Source organism: Athene cunicularia (genome assembly GCF_003259725.1).
Source record: "Athene cunicularia isolate RWA chromosome 3 unlocalized genomic scaffold, athCun1 chr3_part1, whole genome shotgun sequence".
Lineage (NCBI taxonomy): Eukaryota > Metazoa > Chordata > Aves > Strigiformes > Strigidae > Athene > Athene cunicularia.
The window spans coordinates 29461890-29489682 of record NW_020799097.1 but is presented as its reverse complement, the minus strand read 5'-3'; the positions used below and the strand labels follow the sequence as shown (position 1 = coordinate 29489682).

Here is a 27793-nt window from a genome sequence, read left to right as displayed (position 1 = left end):
CAACTTCCTAAGTTTAGGTGACTGAATAATATTACGACTGAGCTCACTTTCCATCACCACAAATTATGCCCATGCACAATACGGCCATTGACTCCAGCCATTCACAGTCAAGTCTCATGCACTGATTCACAACCAGGGATAAGAGAATCATGTGGACAGAATAATGCGTTCGATGATCTTCATATTCCTCATAATGACGGAATGCTTGCAAAGGAATAAGGATTCTTTTCAAATGCATTAATCAGTCAAATTTATTTGACATTTTCATGGATTTGCTTTCTCCTTACAGATCCTTAACAGAGCTCACCTATGGCTGTGATGGGTGCTTTCAGATGGCACTGCTGCTGTTCCCTTCCCAGATAAGATTCTATTCCTTATTTGACTTCTGGCATAAATACTACAGAAATACTTACTATACAGCACGTTCAGAATTTTTGTATGCATCAGCTTGAAGTTTGCTTTCATTGCTGTTGATTCATTCTAGTGCAATTCTGTTGCACAAACGTCCACAAAAGTGCAACATATTTTGGACAGGAGTATGAACATGGGAAAAGGAAATTAAGGCTAATTCCAAGTTTGCCTTGTTTGTCTGACAGTACTTAAACCTAGTTATTTATAAAACCAAATTCTATTCCTGAAAAATTTGACCATCAAATGTGGTGTAAAATTAATACTGAAATACACCATCATGTTTGACATAAATACTGTTTTAATTTTTTTCTTTTAAACCACGAAACCTTTAAGAATTAATGATGTTCTAATTTTTTGATGGAATTCAGGCTCATGCCTGAAATACTATCTTTTCCTTTAAAAAAAAAAAAAATTTATATATATATATATATATATATATATATATATATGGAGAGTATTTATATGGACAAAACCAGAATGGTCTTTGTTCTACTGACAATTTTTTAGCAATATTAACATTCCTTATTTTGGATAACATTTATTCTTTTCCTTTGACATTTCCATACACTCATTTAATTCTTCATCTATGTTTTTGTTCTGTTTTATGCTTTCCTATCCTTCTCTAAAATAACTTCCTTCTTCAACAATTCACTGCCAAACTAATCTTCTTCTGGTCCTGCAATGTAGAGACAAGTAATTAACATTTGTTCTGTTTTCATTTTCTATGTCTCTATTTGTATTAGTAAGGAGTAAAAATATTGTATGACATTATTGACATTGTCATTTAACATAATTGCCTGTCCAGACCTTCAGCAGTCTATAGCTGTTGCTTTATGGGATTTAATCACCTACCTTTTCTTCTTTTCCCTAATCTGTTACCAGAAGCAATCTTGGGTTTTCTTCAGCTTTTCTGGTATCATATGATGTTCTAACCTGATAAAAAATGAAGGATCATATTTGGATCTTATAATTTTATTATCTTTTAAAATTTTAAAAGATAAACTAGAAGATACATGATGGATAAAAGGGAATATCTGTGCTTTCTCTCTGTCCAACAGGTTGCTTGTCAGCAAATTCTAAAAAATAGTTCAACCCCAAAATTTTGATTGTATTTTATCTGCCAAGCTTAATACTGTGAATGACATGAATAGCAGCCTAGTATATGTTTATTTTTATTTTTTCATTCGTCTTCCTGAATTCTGCTTTTAAACATTTTTACACTCCTCAGGAAATTCATGCCCAACTTCATGTTGCACTTCAGAAAACATTTTCTTTTAAATAAAGCCATTGATCTTACTTTCTGTAACAAATGTAATTTATCTCTAAAATAAGAATATTGCACTGAAGTGCTCATTATTTGATCCAGTATCAGATGACGCTATGGGAGGCAGCTCATCCTCTTATCTCCTTATTCTGGTCACATAAATTCTGAAAGGCAGGCAATGCCTCCAAGATGTGATTGATGGAGGGTAGCAACACTGCCTGCTGCTTGTGCTGATTTTACTGGGAGCTGATCTTTTTCTTAGACGTTAAGCTGAGTTAAACTTTGTATAATTATCAGAAGTTAACAAATACATAGTATTTATACTTATTTTTGCTTATATAGTTATTATTTTTGTATAAAACATAGCTGATCACATATATTTGGTTTCTATTGAAATTCACAGGTATTTATTTCTAAGAAATATTAAATGTTTGGAAATTATAGAGACCTGTCACATAAATAAAAAAAAAAAAAAAAAAAAAAAAAAAGTAAATTTTCTCCATCAGTCTCCATTACTGGTTTTAAGGAGATGCTGTTTTGAATTAATTTTGTACTCTGCTGAGGGAATGAAAGAGCTGTTTCTCCTCATTCAATCTTAATTCTTTCCACTAGAAACTCTTCCTTTTTTTCAGAAAAAAAAGAAATAGCATGATAGACACAATAGCGTTTTTGATGGTGATACACATTAAAGGCTATCAATAATAAATGGGTGCTGGATATATGATACATCCCTAAAAGTAAGTAATAACAGCAAGCAGTTATAAATTAATTCACTTAAAAGGAAGTGTTGAAGAACACTATCGAAGCAGAAAAAAACCCTCAAAACATGTCATCCCCTATATATTCTATTAAAGCATGACTGTTGCATATATCAGCATTGAAAAAAAAGACACAAGGAGAAAGAGGTGATTGTTTTTTGTTTTAATTCTAGACAGGCCAAAATATTCCTGTGTAATCTACCTGTAAAGTATGAGTGAAAAAAACACAATGTCCTCTAAGAAATACACTTTTACAAAACAATCATTCTTAAAAAACCTTTTAAAGACTTTTTTTCTTTACTCCTTTTTCTCTTTTGTAAGAAGAAATAGTGTTCTGTTTTCTCACTGGTGGAGCGCCATGATTTTTATTTGAGTTAATGTTTCTATTGGTGCTTTAAATCAGGTGAGAATCACGGCATGTTACTTCTTTATTTTATAACTAAACTAGCAACATGTAAGTTTTTTATTTCTAGATTACTGATCAATTACTCTGAAAAAAAGTATTATTTTTTATGTTTAAAAATATCACTGGCCTAGATGCTGAAGCCAGCTGTTTCATAGTGACTTACTACCAGCATAACTGGTTTTGCCTGCTTTGGAAACATATATCTCAAATATTTATTTTGGTCTTATTACAGAGAATTTGTTTTAAAATATTTCAAAACAGCATGTACTGTCACTCCTTTATAGAGAGAGGAGAGGAGCGTGTCTCCAGAATTTATTTTTAATCATCTGCTGAGGTTTTGCCATTTTTCAGATACTGTAGTTATGTTTCATTAAGTGATATCATATTAGACTGATCTCTGAGATGATGCAACAACAACAACAAAAATATAGATGAATCAAATCTATTTATATTAGGCAATTTATTACTCTCATTCTTTTTTCATTGTGCAGACGGGAATTTATAAATGTCATCATTTTTTCATATAAATTACAAGAAGAGATTATATATAAAAGGATAAATTACCTATTGGTGATAAGAAACAAGGTACAGACTGTGACACACATCACCTGATCACCATGTTTTGACATCCTCCCAAAAGAAGCCACAAGTATTCACCACTTTGTCAATTTCTGGTAAAATGAAAATGGATAACTGCTATTATTTCATAAGTTTTTTCTTTTTCCTTTCTACTTCTGTGGCTGTATTATTCTGAAGTTGTAAAATAGCATCAGGTCCTGCTTTTATGCATCGTACCACAAAGTGATAAGATAGTCTGACACATTTCAAGGCAGCAAGAACAGTCAGAATAAAAACTTATTCTGTGGCTTCGTAGTGTAAATAATAAAGAATCTGAAGTTGCCTGCTGTGGTACAGTAATCAAACTTCTGTTGTAATAGCTATAAATCTTCTGGTGTATTTCTGTAAAATGTATAGAATATTCCTCTGTTCTTACTTAATCCTTTTTCTCTAGATCTTCTAGTGGAAATGACAAAAGAGCTCCTACAGTATTAGTAGATGTATTTGGCCTTTGTGGCCCTTTTCCTAGGTTTGAGGGTAATTCTGTAATTCTAATCTAATTGCTGAAGTTCAAATTGTTTTTACTGAGAATTAGTGGGTTTTGATCTCTGAGTCCCAGAAACCATATACATAGGAAGGATACGACAGAGAAAATTGCATCTTCTAATGTGTCTTTTATAGGTGTGACTTGTTACTTCAGTACAGCAATCACATCTTATTTATTAGGGCAGATAGTCATAATAGAGCACTTCCCTGTTATATTGTCTGAGGTAACAGCAGCATTTTTTCCCCTGTCTTTCATCCAAAGTTGATTTTTACTCTTTATACCCTTTCTCTATTTTGTTTATTATTAGTTGCATATTTTTTACAATTTTTACATTTTGTATAATTTCTGCAATAAGTACAATTTTAATATTTGAAATTCTGGAGGACCCAAGCAAAAGTAGGATTTCAGTATTATAGGTGATGAATGACAAAAACATTAATAATCTCAAAACCCAAATTAATAAAATGGCTTATATATTATTACTATTACATCAAGTGCAAATACGGAGAAAATAGTAACCTATTAGTATATAAGAATCTTACTGACAGTGAAAATATTATCTGGGTTTTAAATTTATTAAATTTACATTTATTTAAATTTATATAATTCTGTCATTTGTTTCTTTCATTCTATGTAACTTTATTTCGCAGCTGTAATTTTAACAGACACCATATAACTTCTTCCCCAGAAGTAATATTTGTTCAATAAGAGTGAATGAATGCACATCAAATCCTGCCAGCCCTGACAATAACCCTTAATGTGAGGTTCCAGTTAATAGCTTCAGATGTACCTGCCATCCAGAATATAAAAAGCCATGTAGTGAAATTTCCATAAATCTCTGTGTGGCCAGACTATGTCAGAATGGATCACAAAGCAGTGATCTCCCTGGAGAGTTTTAGTGTCACAGTCTGACTAGCGAAAATCACTCTTGTCATGAGGCATTTGGATTTGTCAGAAAGAAATGTCTGAAGAATGTAAATGCAGCTTTTCGGGAAAAAAAAAAAACCAAACAAACAAACAACATTTTAAACACTTTGCTGGTAAATTTCCATTATCTAAATTCATCTGGTATCATTTGAATGTCTGTAGCAGAAGAATAAACTTGCTCATTTCACTTTATAGGAAGTAGTATATTCTTAAGTACTGCTGCTGAACCTGTTTTGATGAGAAACTTTATACAAAACCAGATGTTTAATATTAAAATTGACCCCTGAAACTTCCACCATTCATTCTTCAACTTAGTATCGGAACTTCAGATATATTGGTCCATGCTCCAATACCTTGATAATTAATTCAAAACACAGAAATAAAAGCACACATATGTTAAGATCTCTATTTCCAATCTATAAACTTATCATGAATATTCATTTTTAGTTTGTCAAACAAATAAATCATGTCGGTTTTTCTATACTCAGTATCTCCACTTGGACGGCAATCACATAGCCACATGTAACAGTGATACATATATCTGTGTATAACTGTTACCAACATTGATTAATGTTTCCATTTTACTTCTTTATCATAATATTTTATATTAGTTTTATGTAGTACTTCAGTAAGCAGATGTTAACCTCTATTTACAAAGGCAAAAAAGAGAGATGTTTAGATTTTTAATAGCAATCAAAAGGGAAGGAAAGTTCAGCTGTGTGAGGACATTGCACAGCTGGTGTTTGGGATGGAATAGAAACATAGCTTGAAGACACCTTTCTGCATCTATTGATTTAGAAACTAAAGTGACAGCATGTGTAGGGCAGTTTTAATATGCATTGTTTTGCATTTATGCCTCGAAGGTTTGTTATACAAGCCAGGATTTCTAAAGCACAATATGTTTCAGCACTTTACCCTGACAGTCAGAAGTTGCTGTCTTACCTCATCTAAACAGCTGTTTCAAAAACTAAAAAGTCATCCAGATCAGAAGCTCTTCAGTCATGCCCTACGAATATGGTTTATATTTCCTTTAATTTGGAGACTATGCTAATCTAGGCCCAAGCAGGACCAAACTTTAAAAATTTTGAAAGAATTTATTACTTTGGATCTGCACTTAATAAATGCTATAAAACCAGGGTTATTTTAGTTTTTAAAGCTATCACAGTAGCTGTAGGAATACAGATTTGTTTAATTGTCTTTGAGGAAAGATCCTTCCTTTTTCCTTTTACATAAAACATTGATGAACTCAAGGTCAGGTATGGGACAACTTGAGGGCACACTAGAATCTGTTCCGCAATACCTATGCTACTGAAATGGCATTCCTTTATAAATCTTTTAAAAAATTAAATGTGAAGTTCAGATCTTCAGCCAGATTTGGTATCCAAGTTTGTAAGTAATTTGAATTAATTATATTTAGCTCACTGAACCAAATCTCTGGTTTGTCTTTAGTGGCTTTTCATGCTGTAATTTTTAAATTATAATAAATTGGTCCAGTCTCTCTTGATCTTTGCTGGAACATTATTTTTGAAAAAAATTAAAACTCTTTAGAAACTTTTAAAGTTCTCAGTTAATAGGAGAGCAGTAAACTATATTTCTTATACTTTAACTTACTGATTTTTTATTACAAAAGTTACAAAAAAATGTCTAAAGTTTGAAACCTGGCATTTATATTCAGCACTTGGATCCTAGCTCCACACATAATGATTGATTTTTAAAATTGCTTTATATCAATTAATTAAAAATATTTGTTGGGTTTGAGAACAACTGTTTTTCAGTGAAACAAAGAATATTTACTTGTAACTGTTGTGTATGTTCTAAAATAAAGGTGCTGGCATCAGTGAACCATGTGATTTTCTTGCTGGATGATGTCTTCAGAGACTGTAATACCATGGCCAATATACCTTAAGTGTAAAATGTAAATTCATATTTTATAGTTGAATTTATTTTAAAATTTTGTTCATATGTAGCCCTCAACAGGAAACAGGGATGTTCAGTGTTTCACAAGATTAGGTTTCATATTAACTGTATGTTAACTGGTTAAAAAATCAATACCAATAAGCTGCCAGACCTGTCAGATCTTGTAATATCTGCTTTATAACAAAACATATTGGGACAATTTTCTTTTTTGGCTTGGAAACACAGGATGTTTTCTTAGCGTGGTGTACAGAACACGACGCTAAAAATGAGAAGGCTTTTATCAACAGTGTGCTTACTGATATTTCAATAAAATTAGGAATATCTGCATAAAACCGCTTGAAGAAATTGACATTCTATCAAATTCTCTTGAAGACCTGTTGTATCGTGAATGGCTTTATTATTATTGCAAACTGGGCTTTATCATATAGCTCTGTTCCATTTAGAATTGTTTTGTATACAAAACTGACACTTTGAAAGAAACGGGAATATTTGACTCTATCCTAAATAAAACTTTGAAATGTAAGTAAAGAACACAAAAGTACTTAACAAAAATGGTCTCTCACCTGACTTTTTTTCTAAGACTAAATGTGATAAAAGTTTTTGTATCTTCTGTTACTTTATTTTTCATCAGGTTTTAGTGGTCAGTTTTGCGAAGCACATGTTGCTGCCTGCCTGTCACAACCGTGTGGAGCTTCCAGCATCTGCAAGGATATATTGGGTGGCTATCTTTGTTTCTGTGCGCCTGGTTTTATAGGTGGGTTCAAAGGAGTGTAGTTTAGTATCTGCTTAAGTCAGTCTTAAACCATAGAAAGAAGGTTATTCAAAAGTAGCAATACATATGATTTGACAGTGTGCTTCTGGTTCAGGTAGAAGCAACTTTTGTTTCCTGGCACACAAAAGTACCTGGCTGTGTAAGAGTATTCAGCTGTAAAAAGTACTGACTACAGGTGACTCTTCAGTAACTCTTATTTTATACTTTTTTAGACAGGATGTCTGTCTTACACTGATGTGGTTGTAAGCCCCTACTGTATGCAAGTTGGACTTAATTTATCTGAACATTATAAATTATCTATTTCACACTTTTGCCTTTAATCAACAAGAAATGAATTTCCCAAAGACCATTTATGGCTCATTGGTAAAAGTTCCCTGCCTCTAACCTCAGCTATTTCATTTTGTTGTTGCTGCTTGCACTGGTGACTCACCAGTGGCTTGTTCCTAATAAAGTGAATCCTTCACTTGTTTCCAGGTAATAACTGTGAGACTGAGGTGGATGAGTGTCTTAGTGACCCTTGTCACAGCGGAGCTACTTGTGTTGATCACCTGAATGCCTTCAGTTGCATCTGTCAGGATGGATTTGAAGGTATTAAAAAAATCCATAGAAGTATAACTTCATAAATCTACGCTGAGTCTTACCTTACACCAATTTTTTAACATAACAGATGAAATGCATGTATACTTTTAGTGTCATCTGGAGTTATAAATATGTAAATTCAGCATAAGTGCATCTTGAGAAAAGCTGTCTACCTTGTTTTCATGACAGCATGGATCTAGGTGTTTGCTGATAGGTGGTGGCTTAGCTCTTTAAAATGGATCAATGGGGTTCAGTGAAATTTTATATATACCGTTTTCTGTAAACTTTTTAAACTGTTGGCAGATTTAATATAATATAATCAGAGAAAAAAAGGTTTCGTTCTTGGCATATTTGTACAATTTATATGATAAGTGGATGCATTAATATCTGCAGCTATTCTTTGCTTTCAACTCAGATTATGAATTTAAAGTGCATCCATTTTATTTTTAGTGCATCATTTTTTAAACCGTGGATTCTTAATCATTGAAATACAAAGAAATCTATAATTCAAATGACACAGGGCAAAATATTACATTTCTAATGCTATTTCTATTCAGATCAATTATCACATGCATTTTTATTTATTGAAATTCTTTGAACTGCCCAAACCTCTCAACTGATGTAATTTTTCATTTTTTCTTCAAATGATAAAAACTTAAGTTCACTGAGAAATATTTTATATTTCAAGTAGCTATGTGATTATGTTAGCTGATGTATAGACTGGAGTAAATTGTGTTCTTGTCTACATCAGATTTCTTTTTCCATTTTCTGGAAGTACATCTGTTGCCTTATCAGAAACACAAGGAATATTTCCTCTCATGTCGTTGCAACACATTCTATTTAATGTAATTTGTTTTCTATTCTATATTCATTTTACAAGAAAATTGTCTGCTTTAAACCTTAGGAATCTATTCAATGACCACACTTTTAATCTTTTGGGAAAATTAATGAATAGCTTAAACATTAAAAATATTGACATACTGTCATAGATGTCCAAATTTTAATTTAAAAAGTGTGTCAAATAAATTCCAGTATGCGAGCTATATTCAGTTACACTGAACGTCAGTATTTAACTATATGTACTATGCAGTAACTTCTCTCCCCTTTACCTGATATATATTTATAGGCACAACTTGTGAAGCAAATATAAATGAATGTCACTCTTCTCCATGTCTTCATAATGCATCATGTGCAGACCTTATTGGTGGCTATGAATGCATCTGTCTACCAGGCTTTACTGGTGAGTTGTATTCACTGTAAACCTTGTTTACCTCATCAAGGTAGTCCACAAAGCATCCATTAAGACATCAGTGACTAATTTGCTTGTGTTACCTTCTCATTTCTCTCTATCTGCCCTGGTCTAATGTTTCATTTGCATTCCAACAAACTGGAACACTGACTCCATCTGTAAACTAAATAGCACAAGATAAATTAGTCTGCATTTAAAAAGGACTTCAAAGCTTCCACACACAGGGAAGATTAGTTACCATTTAGCAACTCAGAAATAAGTTGTTACTTATTCGTGGTGTTCAGAATTAAATGGATGGTGACATTAGTACGTGTGGCTCTTTATTTGGCTGATTTATGTTAGTTTCTCCACACAAGTTGTTGGAGATTCTTGTGGTGTAAATGAATTAGAAATTGACACCTGATTGTCTTATTAAATGTTCAAATCTTTCATCTTTTCAAAGGCGCAAGATGTGAAACAGATATAGATGAGTGTGCTTCATTTCCCTGCAAGAATGGAGCCACCTGCATTGACCAACCTGGTAATTACTTCTGCCAATGTGTGGCTCCATTTAAAGGTAATGAACACCAAGGGAGAGGGGAAAGCAAACATAATTAACTTTAGAAAGCATTTCTGTCAATTGTCTAAACTCATTTCACTCTTCCTACAGCATTATTAGTCCTTCATTTTCTCAAGCAAAGCTTTTAAAGTGACCAGCCAATTATACCTTAGGCTGAAACTAATTTGAAGTAATCTTTGTTTATACATCTACTGGGAGTGTTTATTCATTAATCAAAACAGATACTTCAAAACCAATTTCTTAACAATATAAGATTATTTATGAAATGAAAGGCGTATGCCCGTTAAGCTGCTATCACAGTTACTTTTCTACACATTTTTCTCTCTAACTTGATTGGTCATGGCATTCTCAAAATTATTTTTTCATTCTCAGAAAACAATTTATAGTTATTTTGGAATCCAAAAATGATGTGTGATTATTTCTGTTGATGCTTTTAAAGGAAATACGCTTAAAATACAAGCTTTATTGTGACCTTTTTCATAAAAATTTGGGGGGAATAATTTTAAGCACACATTGCTAAAATAATTTAAAATAACAAAATGTGCTATGCTCTTGAGTGAATCTATTTCAAGTTATAATCTCAATTAAAGGCACTTGTTGATTTATAAATTAAATATAAATGCATTTTTCCTCCTGCAGTTCAATATAATGTTACATACTTAGGATTCCAGAATAATCGTTAAAAGGCAATTTTCTTGTTATGTTTAAACAGCAGGGCTTTTCCTCTTTAGGGAAGATGGGTGCATTAAATTAATCATTCATGAGAAAAAGGTAAACTGTAATGTTTGTTCTTATTATTTAAGTCAATGGTCAAAACTGAGTTTGTCTTTTTTATTAGTTTTAATTTCTGTTCTGCTGGATAAAATCTAGTGTAAAATCTGTTCAGAAAGATGTGAAATCATTTTCAGTACATGGTTAGAAATACTGGTCCCTTAAGTACTTGTTTCACAAGGATCCAGATTTTCATAAGACTTTAGTATTCATTTAGATATTTAAGTGATTAAAATTTCAGAAAGTCAACACTTCTGTAGCCATCCTTCAAGTAGCTATCAGTGTCTAATACTCTCAATGGAAAAGTTAAACCCTGATGGCAGCTGAGATCCTCTGAAAACATTGGTACAGGATGTTTAGAATCTACAGGATTCTTGTTGAAATAAAAGAATTTTTGAGACTGTTTACTTCTTTACAGGCTTACTCGGCACCTTTCAAGATCAAATTCTTATAGTATTATCTAGATTAATGATGGTATAAATAAAAGCAGAATTAGTTTCTTATGAAAACTACCTCAGCTTCATGACATCTATTTAGTATTACACTGCTGTAAATGTAGTCTTTAACAGATTCATAATAAGCCAACATAATGGGTAGTTAAACTATATTTTCTAATTGTGTGGAAATATTCAGGTTACTGTAACGAATAGTTTTGTGTGCACTAATTACAGATTAAAGAATTGTTTTATTGAGAAAGTAAATATATAAATCATAGAATTTTATAGGAATATCTGTTTTATTTTTTGAATATTTTTCACAGATTTTCTTGCTGCTTCTGTTATTCTCAGTGGAAAAACATAAATGTTATATTATGAATGCTATCATTTCCTTGGAAAGAAATCTGAATTTGTATTTCCATAATGGTTTGATTCTCATATCACAAAATCTGACTTGAAGGGTATGCACCACTGTTAGGAACATGTAAGATACCAGTTGATCAGGAAATGAACAGCAGACCTCTACTATATAGAATGTAGAATTAAGGAATTCATAGCATGATTTGGACATTTATGTGCATTCATACAAAAGGTAACCTTCCAGATTAATCTATAAATTATTTTTCTATAGAAACTGGCTTGCATATATTTATCTTTCTTTCTTCCTCATTTCCTTGACTATTCTCATCTTGACAAAGAGACTATGCAACAATGCAACCAGAAAGTTTTGATTTTTCCATTTTATTTTTCTTCCCTTTTATTTCTTCTTTTTTAAAAAGAAACCAGGAACATTTTCACATTTTTGCTTTCTTCCCATTTCACTTCTTTTGAGAGCTAGTATAGCTACTTCTCATTTTTATGTGCTGGAAACTGATATCCTGAATATGTATTTTTTTATATTCTAATAACCTTTTGTATTAGTCCTATATGGATATGAAAAGTCATCAGAAATTTTATTAAAGTTTTATATATACATACAGTTTTCTGTACTTTAATTGTGTTTTGATTTAGTTTTGGGTTTAAAAAAAAAAAAAAGAACACAAAAAAACCCCATGGATTTGCATGGATTTGTCTACTTTGACAAATTGTTTTAACTCATTCCATTAGCTTTCACAGAAGACTGGAAGACATCCAAAATTTTAAGAACAATGATGCTTTTGCAGTGAGATATGTATGGATTTTTCCTCAAATGTCCAACAGTCCAGGCTGCGTAAATTAACCCTACAAGCCTGATCTGGGAATGATGTTTTAGTTTTCCTGTGGGCATAAAACATTTTAGAAAATCCAGTGTCCATGGTAAAGCCAGTGCATGGGGAGCACTGGAGAAGTACATCTTCTGATAGTGTTGCTGTAACCCTAGCAGTGACAAAACTGATTCCTCTCCATCGGTGTTCTCAAGACAGAGGATTTCCCTACAACTAGTGTAGATCACTGATCTTTCTATATATTTTAGTATTTCATGGGAATTATTGTCACTGAAATTGCTACTTTTGACTTGAAAAGAAAACTGAAGAAACTTATAAGACTTCCAGGTATGAAATAACATCCTTGTCAACTTCTAATAATGTTCTAATTACTGAATATGATAATTGAAGTCTTTTCATCCTATTTCAGCCAAGTTCCTTGTCCTGTGGAGGAGAAAATTGAATTCCTATTTTCCAAAATCATAGAGCTTTACCTGTAGTACTGATAAGGTATAAAACAATGTACTTCAAAGTCCATATACTTTAATATCATAACTCTTTTGACCTTGATTTGGAGGAAGCTCAAGATTTGATTAAAGACCAAAAAAAATCTATACCAGATTATGTTACTACTGAAGACATTCCTGTGTAAACCCACACAGAAATCCTAGAAGTTACTGAGCCTCCCTGAGCATGTGTTGTAACTAAGGTCAAATGGAGAAAAAATAATAGCATCTAGATTTATATAATATGCTTTTGCCATTTATATCAGTAATCTATGCCACAAATACTGTATGTACTTGTGAGTATATTCTAATTACCCCAACACAACAGTCCACTTTTTAAAGTCCAGTTGTCTATTTCTGTCTGCTTTCACTAGTGTTCTGTTACTGACTTTTATAGTACAAATTACACCTCACACTTAAATGCTGAAATGCTATTTATCATGCTGCCACTCAAATGTACTATAGTATAATGTTCTCTTCATTCAAGATTCAACCTAAGTATGTCTGGTATAGTTACTTCTGCTTGTCCCTGTAAATATGCTACTATTTTAGAAATTTCCCCCCCTTCCACTCATTTTCTACAATATCTGAGGTACAACACTGATAGTCATGTTTATTGGACATTTTTTATCGGAGGACATTCTGAAGTTATTTATAAACAGAGAAAGGAGGTTTAGCTGGTTTTCTGTTGCATTCCATACTGGCAAAGTAACTATTGCAACTGGGAGCTGAAAGGAAGATAAACTTGATTTGGGTGCGGGACAAATCAAAGATTTTAATATTAGCAAGAGGAGACAAACAGCTCAGAAGTATACTCTGCTACAGTTCTGACTGATACGTTGTCAATGATAGTCTTTGGCAGTAATTTGTCTATTACAGTGTTAAGCAGGCCGCTCAGGCCTCTTATGAGCTTGATTCCATTATAGTATCCTAGCTAGGAAGTTATTATAACAACTTTTCTATTATGATATTGATTCTACAATTGTAGCCTTTCTATAATAGAATCACAGTTATTATGGAATTGATATTAAGTGCTTCAGAAGACAGCAGAGTGTGTGAGAAACATATTGTGAGACTGTATCTCATTTAGGGGTATTAACAGTTTCATGGAAGTTATAGTGAAAGCTCCCATGTTTCTATCAGGAAATACTGTCTTGTTTCATTAAAAATTCACACACAATTTGAGAACAGTTCTATTAGTAAATTTTATAGTGCTCATTCTTACATTTTTTTCTATATATAAAATATGTATCTATATTTTATCAGTAATTCCATCTATGCTGTTCCTTCCATGTGGAAGCATGTTAAATGCAGACCTGAAAGTATTTATTTAAAGAGAATAATAAGAAGCAAAAGTTGATAATAATCATATTTTGAAAACAACATGCCCTTTACTTTTCAATGAAAGAGGGAAACACTCCTCATTCTTTTATGCTAAAGAGTAAAAAAATATTTTTCCAAACCCCAAACTTACCATATTTTTCAGTCCCTTGATGCTCTCCATTGCAATTTAGCAAAGTATATTTTTTGTCTTAAGCTATTAATTTTGTTATAAGGCTGAAACATACCCATTATATTCTTCCATCTATGCCAGCAATATCAGAACTGTCTTTTTTTGGATTGATACATTTTGCTTTCCTTAGTTTTAAGTCGTCATATAACTTGCAGCTGAAGGAGAACATCGGTTTGCAGATTATATCTGTCTCTTGCTCAGTTGTATGAAGGGAAGGGGAGGAATGTCTGCAGTTTATTGGCTTGTTCAAAGATATCTTAGTAGAAGAGGTGCTTAAATGCTCCACTGATAAACACTGTTACTGTTTCTTAGTAAAATCTGACCACTACATAGTAGATGAGTCTTTCTCACACTTTTGAGTTGTACTAGTATTATATATCTACTTTCAAGGTACCTCTAGGGGCTTCACCCCAATCATTAGTCATTTCATCCATTTTTAGATGTACTGGTGTTTTTAGTATTTTGTAAGAACCTTGTGGTACATTAAAATATTCTTCTAACAGCCAGGTCTGTAGTAATAAATATAAGTTTCACAGCTATGAAGTGCCAACTTTTCTATGTATCACACAGCCACATCAATGAAGTTAGTCACAAATACTAGATATCAATCCTTGCTAAGAGTGTAGCAAAGTGGGATCATCCCTGTATCAGGCATGCTGCTTTTCAGCATTCTTAGCATTCAAAAGGAGAATGATTCCATTACAATTTCTAGACCAGATCATTTTACAGAAAATAAAGTAGGGTTTATAAGGCTGCTTTATTCTTACTTGGGATTGAAAGCTAAGATCAGATCTTGCACTTCTACACCAGAATTGCAATTTTTCCCATTTTATACACTGGTATTGAAGGAGAAAGTGAACTAGACTACCAACATTTCTTAGACTCATGGACTGAGCCCGTATTCTGCTGTTCTCAAAGAAATCTCTGGAAGGAAGAAATCATTAAAATATCCCTTTCAGGTAGAGATTGTATATATGATATGTGATAACCCTGTAAGAGTTGACATGACTTTTTTTTTTTTTTAAAAAAAAAGTGCTGATTAGTAACTTGTTTTTAATACAGCAAGGAAGTTTATCCTTTGATCCAAACTATTACATGACCTATTTAAAAAAATGCACTATATGTGTTTGGTCTAGATGTTGTTAATAGGTATGACCTTTTTAATCAAATATATGTAATTGTAGAGGAAAACTGAAATTCAGTTCTGAGGAAATGTCGACTTATTTGTTGCAGTCTTAATGACACATGCCTCCAAATGTGTTCCAATTAAGATTAAAGCAAAAATGGTAATTGGCCATTAAACATGTTGCAAAAGAAAGTAAAGTAGTGAGAAAGGCAACTCAGCACAAAAAAAAATGCTTAAGTCTGTTGAAAAGCAAGAGTAATAATGGAGTTTCAGCATAGGACACTATTATGGGAACAGCTAATTACAAAACAGATAATAAGTAAGAAATGTAAGTGCTCATGAAGGCAAAAAAATAGACTAGAGATAATGAAGCAATTACTTTTTCACTGCTCATAGGCCAAATCTCAGTCTTTCCTGTGCCAAGGCCCATGGAAAGAGGCAGTTTTGCAAGACCTGTGGTTCTTTCTAACATATCCCTGTGTTAGACCATAAAACAATATCTCCTGTTCAACATCAGTTTATATCTGGTTTTGCCACTCTCTTGACATTGAATAGCCAAATAAAATTTTATTTAGGAAAAAAATGAGACTGGTACATAGAGCTATGAAGGGCACTTTGCATCACATAGTAGCTTTCTGTGAGAAGAAAAGCAGAGTGTCAATGTTTGTGGTATATTACCTAGAAAATATGCATTACCTCTTAACCATAAAGAAAAATGTTGGTCTAAAAGGCTATTCAGTGCCTAAGTGGGAATCAGTATGAACTGGGACTTGCTGTTGGCTCATATATGAAGTCACTGCAGAACATTTTTGGAATTTTTTTCTGGTATTTCTACTGATTTTTCTATTGTTTCTAAAAGTTGCCGTTTAGATATATTATAAATTCATGTGTTTCTGCCTCCAAAATTCATCAGTTCACAGAGCAAGTCTCTTGCCTAACTGTTTCTAGTGTCAATTTAGACACTTCTAGGATAAATATCCACAAGAGTCTGGCAGATATGACAAGATCTGTAGGAGACCCATTGCCTTTCTGTACAAATTCAGTGAGGTATGTGTTGTAGTATCAGCTCTACTTTCAGTCTGCACTTTGGGACACGTCTTGATACACAAGGAAAGTTTTCTGCACCTTTACAGCCATGAGTACTCTGGGAGTACTCTGGCATGTGTAAATCCAGTCATTTACAGCAGACTAGGGGTTTGAATTTCATTAGTCATTCTGTGACAATGGTGTACAAGAACATTGGTTACATGGAGAAGATTTAAGCGATGTAGATGACACAAGGTACATTCACTGCAAATAAGAATCTGTGTGTATCTGTCCCTTAATTTTCCAGACAGTATGTGCAAACCACATTTTTTCAGATAATTAAAACATGGTTACATTTTCTCTGACTGTCCTACAAATTATGAGGGCATTGCTGTGGCTCAAAGAAAAGTTTACCAAATTTTGGGTGAGGAGTTGGCTGGAGAAACAAATCTTTGCAGCTCAAATAAAAGTAATAAAATAATCCTGGTATCAGCTACTATAAATAATGTTTGGCCAATATGTCAAATTTTAAGAAAATTAAAACAGGACCTAAAAATACGTAAGGGTTTAGCCACCTGAACTAAAGGTGGTCATTACTATGTCTGAAAATAATACCCACAGGTCTTAGGCTGTAAGGAAAAACTGAGGTTGATATCAGCTTTCAGTAATTTTTTTGCATATATTAGTAATTTTCGTTGAATACTGATGTACTAAAAAAAATGAGAAAAAAATATTCCCATATATTTCAGTAGGAAATAAATTTGTGATAATTTTTTTCCTTAGTAGCATTCTTTTATTTTCTGAGAAAGAGTGAAACATGTTTTAATGTTGAAATGTGAAATCCATAGATGTGGATACAGACATGTCTTCATTGTTTAGTAGTTATTAATTTGTCTATTTTAGAAGAAAAGAAGGCACCTAAATAATATATTCAACTTTGGCTTTTCTCTATTTTTACAGAAATTTATACAGGTATGGAGCATAATATATGCATCTCTGTGTGATATTAATTTTAACATTTGTGATATGGATCTATCTCACTTTGTTCCAGCATTATTGCATGGTCTGCATTATCATATACAATTAAGAAAATGTTTTTTACTTGAAAAGTGCTAAGTATTGTTTTTCAAATATCCTGCCTTTAAACAAACAAACAAACAAACAAACATAACCACACTGATTTTCAAATTGTACGGGTTACACAGAAAACACCTTTTCACAGATATACATAGAGTCACAAAGCAATTCCTTTCACAGAAAGCAGAATTTGTTTTTCAAGGAAAATAATGGATTTGCTATATATTTGTACTGAAAGAAAAACTCGCTATATTTATAAACTGTTAGAGTAATACTTTGCTTAATTTCAAGTAATATAAATATATTCATGCTTTTTCAGGTATTTATTTTTTCTTCTTATCCACTTCCACAGTATTTCTGGTTTTTATTTAAATTTACTAGACTTTAATGATCTCAGTTATGGAGGCATTTTGTTTTCATATGCCACAAAGTAGATTAAGCCAAGCAGCAAATGTATAGAATAATGGCAAGTTTAGAGGTACATGTGAACTTTTCAAAGTTAAAGAAAAAGACAATTCTGAACTTTTAATAGAGGCAACTTCATATTTAGCATTAAGACATTTAATCTTTAAAGTTGCAGGGACCTTGAATTTTAGGCATCTAACTTATTGCTCATTAGTGTTTCTAGGATTGATGATGCTGATGAAAGCTTTTGAGAGTGGGAGCCATTGAGCTGTATAAAGATGATGAAAACTAAACCACATATTTTTTAAAATTAATTAATTTTAATTATTTCTTTTTTAAAATTAAAACAATCGTATCCTCTAGTTTCAAAAGGACAGTCAGTAAAACAGAGAAAATAGATTTGGGCCGGGATTTGGGGTTTTTTTACCTTTTATATAGTCTTATTCTGCCTTTGTACACTGGACTATCTCCCATAACTAAACACATTTTTACTTTTATTTAATGGTATTCAATTTACTTAATTTACCTCGGAAAACAGTGGTGATTGATTCACTTTAATGTCAGAAGTGTCTTTTAGCTCTGTTGATAAAAAGTGAGTTATAGAAAGACTGCAATGTAATGTTGCAGTGGTGTTACGATGATAAAGTAAAAAAACTAAAACCAGAAATTATCTAAGAAAACATATTTATCATGGAAGATTCACATCAGTCATTGGCTTTTACTTTATATATTAAATTAGTTTAGTGTCATTTTGAATAAATGGTGTCTGCGTTCTGAGCCTGAGAATATAAACTAAACAATGTAAATTTGAATAAAAACATTCTTGATTTAACATGAACTTTTGAAAATATTCGTGTATTTATGCAAGCTATATAAAATTAGTCTGTTGTAGATTTTCTCCCTGTTCTTTCCTTACTGACATCCTTTAAGCTGGTGTAGTTTTCTCATTTCGTTGAAGCCAAATGCTATTAAATTTATTCAATTTATATACATTCTTTTTAATCAAATTTATAACACTGGGGAACAGAGTCTAAGCAAGGTTACTGAAATTAATAAATCTGTGCAATCCAGTGATGCCAGTGTCATAAGGTTACTGGTGCCAGATTCCAATAAAATAAAATAATTTTTTAAATAAAATTTATAGTTAGCCAATGTCTAAATATCAGATAAAAAATCAGATCAGCATCACAGTTTTTGTCAGAGCAGCTACTAAAACCGGTACTGCGACACTCACTTCATAACTTCACCACGCAACTACTTCCTCTGACTGCAGTCTGGTGCCCAAGGGTAGGTGCTGCTACCTGATTGGTTCTTCCTCTCTTGTCCAAACTCCTACATGGACCACTTGGTAATGACGGGCACTCGGTCTGTCTTGAGAGCTCTCTGTCCTCATGAGTGCATAATTAACACCAGTACCAGACTCCTTGGTATTATTTAGGAAATTGCCATCCAAATGCCACAGTTGTTATTCTGGTGCTAGCCATAGTTTCTTTTCAATGTCAGCATTTTGCAATCAGATATATTTTGTCATGGATGCACTTTTATGGCAAACTGCTGACTTTGAAAGCTGTTGTCAGATTTAATTCCTTAAGATGTTAGTAGTGAATGGCTTTTTTATTAAATTATTTAAAAAAAAAAAACAAACATTGAAGAGATGCCATTTCTGATTATAAGAGAATTCCGTAGTACACATCAAAACATTTCATGTACACATTTATGCTGAGCAAATAAACCAACATCAATAGTTTTGCATAAAGAAATTAAAACTTAGGTAATTTATTTTCTATGTCATTTTTATAAATTACGCTTTTGACTTTTAATAATAGCCTTAACCCAACAGTCTTTTTCAGAAAAATAAATCCATTTTCAGTGTTCATTTATATTTAGAGATTCTACTGTAGAAGTATTATAAGTAAACAGAGTAGAAAATAGAACTGATTAATATTAGCAGAATGACATATCTGAATATGCTATATGCTTCTCATTCCTAAACAAACAAAAAGAGGATTTTCCAGATAAATTATTCATTATTTGATGTATATTGTAATATGATAATAGAGGAGCATGGCATATGCTATGATTATATGCTTATATAGAGAGAGAAGTATAATATTTAATCCAATATATTGTGCCACTGAGAAGGAAATTGTCCTTCAACTGACTGTGTAATTTAATCATTTGTGAATATTCTTTTGGGGTTTGCTCAGGTTTATTCTAATAGAGAGGCTTTTAATTGTCTAGTAAAGCAAAGACAATCTATTCTTGTAATCAATAGAATATAGACAAGAATTAAACAAGGAAAAAGGTTAAACTTGTCTAATGGAAATAAGCATAGTTGGAAAGATATGCTGAACTTATTAATTCATTAATGAACTTCTGTGTTTGATTCTTTCACATTTCATCTCTTGGGCATATTTTCTCTTGTCAGATAACTATCTTTAGTCAATATTACCCTTTTTCTCTGTAATGGTCAATTTAAAAATCCTGATATGTGAGTGGGACAACCCAGATTATAAACTCTTTCCATGACACAGCATTCCTTTCTGTCAACAATCAGAGACTTACCAGATCATGGGAGAACTTTCCTATTTTTAGTAAAATAGATGTGTTCAAATTAATATGATACAGTTAAACTTTTAATATTTATATATTTGCACAAAAATTTTCTAACAAATATCTTACAAAAAAGAGAAAATGCAGAAAACATGAATTCTGTATTCTGATTAATCTACTTTTCATCTATAACCTCTTGACTACTTGATTTATCCAAATAATCATACGTATATAGATTTGTAAAAAAAAAAAAAAATGCTGATATGAGAGCAACAGTAGCAGTGCATTGTAGTAACATGTAACCATCATCGCCTATTACTATATAAACTTAATCTTTGCGTGAAAATGCATTTTTCAGAAAAATTCTACTTTAAGTCTGCCAAATTTCTTTTCTTGTTTTCTTGCTACTTATATTGATTAGCATTAATAATCAATGATTTTCAGAATTGTATTAATATAATATAAACAGTTGTGATCCTTTGAGTGAGGGAATGATCTTTTAAATTATTAATTATCAATACTGATAGTTAAAAATTAATTGATTCAGGAGAAGGAATTGGTAGGAGATAGACGTTTTGTTTTCACAGTCTTCCAGTTTTAATATGAATGAAATCTTTTCAATTTCTGCCAGGAGCAGAAAAAGATTTTCATGCAGTGATATGAAGAAAAGCTGGGTGGGAGAGACTGAATTTCTAATTAAAGAGTGATGTAGGTTGCTTGAAAGAAGGCCTTGAAAAAAATGGTTAGAATATTACTAGCAATTAATATTATACCACATTTTGACCTCATTTAGTAAATAGGGCTGTTAACCCAGGTGATTAATTTTATGACCAGATTTTAATTTACCATTCTTTATAGATGTGAAGATAATGCAAGCATTTTTGCTTTGTGCTGCTTTGCTTTACTATAACCAAAAAAAAAAAAAAAAAAAAAAAAGCAAGAAAAAAAAAATGTTTCCCCTCATTCCTTAGAAGGGGAAAAAGGGGTTTTTTTATTATTATTATTTTTGTCAGGGAACAATTTTGGTATAATTTCAAATCAGTACAAACTTCACCGGAATTCAGACCCTTCTGGGGAGGTACCTTGAGCAAGAATCTGAAGAGGTATGAATCCATGGTCCTGCTTGAAGAACAACATGGAAGGAAGGTGCATGAGCTCCTTACCAGCCAGATATGCATCCTGGTTGAGTTGCCATGTTGCTAGGGGAAGGAGCTGGGGAGGAAGAACAAGCTAGATAGCATCGCTGATGACAAAATGGAAGATCAACATGTTTTTCTTAGAGACCCTGAAGGGTCAAAAGCCTGATACCCACAGGAGCAGGATTGGAGGGTGGAGGAAGGTTTGGTAGAGGATACACTTGGGCACAGCAGGACAGAGACTGTACAACTGTGGAGGCTGGAAGGTGATTACTTCTGACAACTTGAAGGAAACTTTCTCTCCACCTACAGTTCAGTTATGGAGTAAGTATTGGGTCATGACAACAGGTGAGGAAGAGTCAGTTTCATCTGGAAAGGCATGTAAACTGTCTCAGTCTGACACATACACCCTCACCAGTAGCACTAAAATGAAGCAATGGTTGACAATAAAGAGGGAGTCTTCTCTGAGGGACACTGGCACCTACCTGTTTGACCAGATCTGATCTCTGATGTTTATTTGTGTTTCAGAGGTCTGGATTCAGTATGTGGGAAAGAGATTGCCAACGCTTGTCTGATGCCCAGATTACTACCTTTTGCTGCTTGTAAAAGCCAGCACCAGTTATACTGCCAACAGAGGCCCTGAACATATCAAAAATGACTAGTGGACTCTAAGCAGCAAGGGTGAAGCCTGTCAGGACCCAGACAGGGTTTTCCACAGCACTGCTGGTGGGAATAGAAACATTCTGATGGATAATATATAAGTAGTGGTACAGGCAAGATTTCCTCTGTTATTACCATGGGGCTGTCTTTGAGCAATGAGGTCTGATAGGTGTCATGGTTTGAAATCAGCTGGTAGCCAATCACCACATAGCCGGACGCTTACTTCACCCCCCACCACTGAAAGAGGGGAGGGACAGAAAAGAAGAAAATTCATAAAAAAAAAAAAAAAAAAAAAAAAAAAAATAGTAGCAAAACGACAATAACAATAGGAAGCCCTAATGGGTAATATGCAATGCAGTTTCTCACCACCCAGCAACCAGTATACAGCCCGCCCCCAGCAGCAATTCCACACCAAAGATCCTGCCGCGCCAATTGGAAAGCGGCAATGAGAGAGCACGTGTCTCCTTATATACTTAGCATGGTGTCGCATGATATGGAATGCTCCAGTGACCAATCTGGGCCCAGCCCTCTAGCTGTGCTCCCTCTCAGCCCAAGGAAAGTTAACTCTATCCTGGCCAAAACCAGGACAATGGAGAAAGATAGAATCAATCAAAAAAAAAAGAGGGAATATCATCTTTGCCAACAGGATTGTTAACTCTGTGAAGAGAGTTTTCAACTACATTAGTCAGGGAATGCAGAGAAAAACCTAAAAGGAAGTAGAGGTACCTGGAGCTGGAAAGAAGTGCCTGTGGGAAAGCATGATCAGGGAAGCCATCATATTTGTTGAAGTGCAACTGGGAGCCCATCTCAAGTGCCTGCTCACAATGTACACAGCATAAGAAAGACAAAAGGACTAAGAAGTCCATGTGCTTTCTCAGAACTACAGCCTCCTATCAGAAGAACAACATACACAGTGAGGTAGCTCACATTACTGATATGTGGCAATAGATGAATGCAAACTATCTGTCAATATAAGCAGCAAAGATGAGGAGGTGGGGCTGAACTTCATGCAAAGCAGTGTCTTGAATGTATGGCACTTTACTATGGAATAGTTGATGGTGATGCAGTGCGCAAGCTGATGGGGCAGGATGAGAAGAGAATCAGTTAAAGAAATATTGTGGTGGGTGTCTGCTACAGACTGATCCAGAAGAGTTTATGAAGGCATCTTTAGGAAACTGGATACGCAGGTTTAAGCCCTGACGGGACTGGAGAGCACGTTGCCTTGCCCCCCCTCCACCCGCAGCCGGTCAGGCTGGCAGTGAGGCACAAACCCTGGGTTAAAATAAGAAGAAATTTAATTCGAGTGATAGAACAATCTGAACAACAACACTAGCAATGATAACAACAATAAACAGCAATAACAGTGAACAAGACAAACGATATACAGAGAAATACCGCTAGCTGGTTACGGAAAAAAAGTTCCTGCCACCAAGCCCACCAAAGAGCCCAGTAAAAAGGTTCCGCCCCTGGACCTGACGCTAGCATGGTATGAATAACCCTGCTGGAGATCCCTCCCCCCTCTCTGTCTGCTGAGGAAACCTAACCCTATCCTAGCTGAACCAGGACACTGGAAAAAGACTCATGTACAGAGACCCTAGTTCTCATTGGGATATTACCACCCTGACTTTTGCTGGAAAGACAACATGGAAAGATACAAGTAATCCAGAAGTCGTTTTGACCATGTTGAGTACAGTTTTTTGAAACAATTGTGGGGTGAGACAACTAGGGGAGGTACTTATTTGGATTCTCTACTGGCAAATAAGCAAGAGGTGACTTGTCATGTACAGGTCAAAACCAGCTTTGGCAACAGTGGCAGTGAGATGATGGAGTTTATGGTCCTGAAAGAAATGAGAAATTCAAGTAGCATAATAATGATTCTGGACAGTGATCTGGCTTCGGTTTGCTCAGGGATTTGCTTTGTGAGCTCCCATTAGAGACTTCACTGAAGGGAAAACTGATTAATCTTGGGCCCATTGATTTATCTTGAAGGACACTTTGCTTAAAGCACAGTTCTTTCCAATGTGTAGGAACTGAAGCAGGTGTGGCAGAAAAATGGGCAAATAGAGAACTCCTGGCTGAGCTTAAAGAGAAAAGGAAGTGCACATAAGGTAGATGTAATGTTGAGCTACCTATCCAGAAGGCACCCAGACACACAGGAACAGAATTAGGAAAGCTACAGGGCAACTGGAGCTAAAACTATCAAGGCAACTGTAGGGCAACAAGAAAAATTTCCATAGGTCTACCAGTAACAAAGAAAGATGGAGAAAATCAGACCATATTGCTGAATTGACAAAGGATATGGAAAAGTCTGGGACACTCAATGACTTTTTCATGCTGTTTTTTGACCAGTGGAGGAGCTGGGCTTGTTCAACCTGGAGAACAGTTTCAGAGGGACCTAATAGCAGCCTGACACTTATTTAATATAAGCTAATAGAGAAGGCAGATTCAGGCTCATTTTCTCAGAGCACACAGTGAAAGACATCTATCCAAGTGTACATAAAAAAATCCACGAAACCTTGTCATCACTTACGGATTTGAGATGATAAATATGTCAATATGTGTTAAAATTTATGAAAGCAATGAAAGAATCTGAAAGTGCAGGTTACCCCTATACCTTCCTTTCTGAGCCTGTTCACACTGAACCTTTTACATTTCAAATATTTCCAAAAATCTTCTCAGAAATTGTGTTTGACATAGTAAGAATCACTTTCAGCTGTTTTTGGAGGGACCAAGACCATACAAGTGTTGTTCAGTTACTCTTTGGCCAATGATACAATTTTCTACACACAGTATACAGAGAAAAGGCAAAAGAAAACTGATATGTTATTGAATCAGCAGAGCAAAATGTCTGAAATAAAAATCTTACACAGAAGCCAGAGGTCTGGGAGTATATTGGGAGGGGTTTTTTAAATGCTTTTCTGAAATATATAATCAACTCATGAAGCTTTGCCACAAAATATTGAGATTAAAAATTTAAATTTCATTAGCATTCCTATGACAAAACTGTGTACAGTCCTACTTATACTGGTTAAATAATTGTAAATAATATAAACCCGTGGCCTTCAGGATATGTCCCCACTGTTTCCTATTGTCTCTTTATTTTCCACTTGTTCACCAAAACTGTCATGGTCTGATCCAAAATGTATCCAGTATCTAATGATGAAGAATTCTACAGTATGAGAAAACTGAAGCACTGTGGGATGACTTTTGCTTTATCTACCAGAAATGTCTGCCCTTGACATGTTAGAGTATGAGCAAATCTGTTTAAAGGTTCGACCATCAACACAGAAGAAAAACAAGTACTGTATTACTGGATCATCTGACAGTTCCACTTGCAATTGTGAGCCATGTGTTAAGCTTATTAGTGTGGGTGTGAACTCCACTTCAGGAACCAGCAGGGTTTTTACCCATGTCAAACTGTTGTGATATAAAGATGAAAACTTAAGGGCAAAATCTCAATGTGCCATATGGCTGCTTTTGAAATCCAATTTCATGATTACCAGAACTGAGAGTGTTTGCTGCCTATGGCAGGATTATCCTTCACTGAAGAGACCACTGGCAACATAAAGACAGGGAACAACTTGTGCTGTTCTTTTCTTCTGTCAGCATCACTACTGGGGTCAAAAGATTGTTGGGTTTTTTTTACCTCAGTTCTGTTCCTGCTTGTTGCTTTTGCTATTAGAAGCCTTAAGAATTTGGCCCTTAGATGCCTGTGTCTTACAGTAAGGAATCCTCTCACCTAAAATCCAGCTGACATTTTGGACAGTGCGTGTTTCATTATTATCAAGAAAGCCTGTTCATAGCCAGTGTGCTACTATGTGATTAACAATAAAGCAAAGTCAGGCAGCTAATGTGGAACAGGATAACAAAATTTGTCTATAATGACAGTACTATAATATAAATGTAGGATGAGATACATGGGTTCAGCTGACTGCAGACAGTACTAAGTGTATAACAACTGTGCTCCCAACCATCCTCTTTTATAGCAGAGCTAAATCATTTTACGGACAACATATCTCAAGTAAATATAAGAGTACATTTCCTAAGTTAAAGTTAAATTACATTCAGTCTTATGGACACCTTAATATTAAAGTTATCCAATGAGTGTTTTTCATCCTTTCACCATGTCCTACAAATTTAAGGAATTTTAAGGTTTCAAACAAGTCACAGGATGTCACTAAGAAGCACTGTAGCTTGATCTCAACTACTATGTTGTAATTAAAGTCTTGTTCTTCTGAAACCATAGTAAAATATTCAATACATTCATTCAGGATAAGCTAACCACTTAACTGATTCGGTTTCCCCCAGATTATATCCAAAAAACCTGTATGAATTGCCAGTTCTGTTAGTTAGCAACTGGGTTACAAAACTAAAGCTGCCATATATGTTAGTTGACCTGTAACACCACTTGATTCTTCATCAGGAATCATTGTCTGAAATTTTGAGCCTGAAAAGAAATTTCAAATTCTCGGTACTATTACCCATCTCACAAACATGGCTTACCTCATGTCCTGGGTGCAGGTGCCATGGCACAGGGGGGGCCTTGGGGAAACGTGTGTAAGGAGGGGCAGAACGCTGCACAGGCTCTGAGGACAGAAGAATTTAACAGACGAACTTGTGGCTCTGAGACTGAAGCTACCAGCAGGGCTTTGGATTTTTCAATCACAGGTTATTATACAGAATGCAAGACCTTCTGGTATCAGATGGGATACACCTGTCCCAAAGGGAGAAAAGGATCTTGGGGCAGGAGTTAGAAGGGCTCTATGAGAGAGCTTTAAACTAGATTTGCAGCCAGAAGGTGACAAAACTGGAACTCCCAGACATAAACCCTGGGGTAGATTACCAGAGTTTGTGGGCTGTTTTGCCAGCAACAACCCTCACTCTGTCATCTCAATGGAGGCAAGGGTTGTAGACATGCAGCACAGTAAAGATGCAAGGGATATTGATGGATCAGTAACTGTGGTAACACATGTGAAAGGTTAGGCTGGTCTTAGGACCTCTAAATGCAAAAAGGTGCTGGGGACATCAGCCCATCTGAAATGCATCTATACCAATGCACACAGCATGGGTAACAAACAGGAGGAGCTTGAAGCCATAATGCAGCAGGAAAATTATGATGTAGGGGCTATCACAGAAACATGGTGGGATGTCTCCCATGACTGGAGTGTGCCAATTGATGGCTACAATATCTTTAGGAGGGACAGACAGGGAAGGAGCGGTGGTGGGGTGGCACTGTATGTTAGGGACTGTTATGATTGCTTTGAGCACAAGTGTAGTGAAGACAGGGTGGAGTGTCTTTGAGTTAGAATCAGGGGGAAGGCCAACAGGGCAGATGTTGTAGTAGGAGTCTACTATAGGCCACCCACCCAGGACAGAGAGGTGGATGGAATATTCTATAGGCACTTAGGAGAAATCTCACACTTGCTTGCCCTTGTTCTTGTGGGAGACTTTA

General features: G+C 34.4%; 1 protein-coding gene across 2 annotated transcripts in view; it reads left to right on the top strand.

Annotated features, from left to right (window-relative positions):
- EYS (eyes shut homolog) overlaps positions 1 to 27793 on the top strand; it is a 1023641-nt gene that overhangs the window by 393948 nt on the left and 601900 nt on the right. For both annotated transcript variants that reach the window (XM_026844748.1, XM_026844747.1), the window contains 4 exons: positions 7420 to 7542; positions 8035 to 8148; positions 9266 to 9379; positions 9831 to 9944. In XM_026844748.1, coding sequence (XP_026700549.1) covers positions 7420 to 7542; positions 8035 to 8148; positions 9266 to 9379; positions 9831 to 9944 — 465 coding nt within the window. The remainder of the gene's footprint in view (positions 1 to 7419; positions 7543 to 8034; positions 8149 to 9265; positions 9380 to 9830; positions 9945 to 27793) is intronic.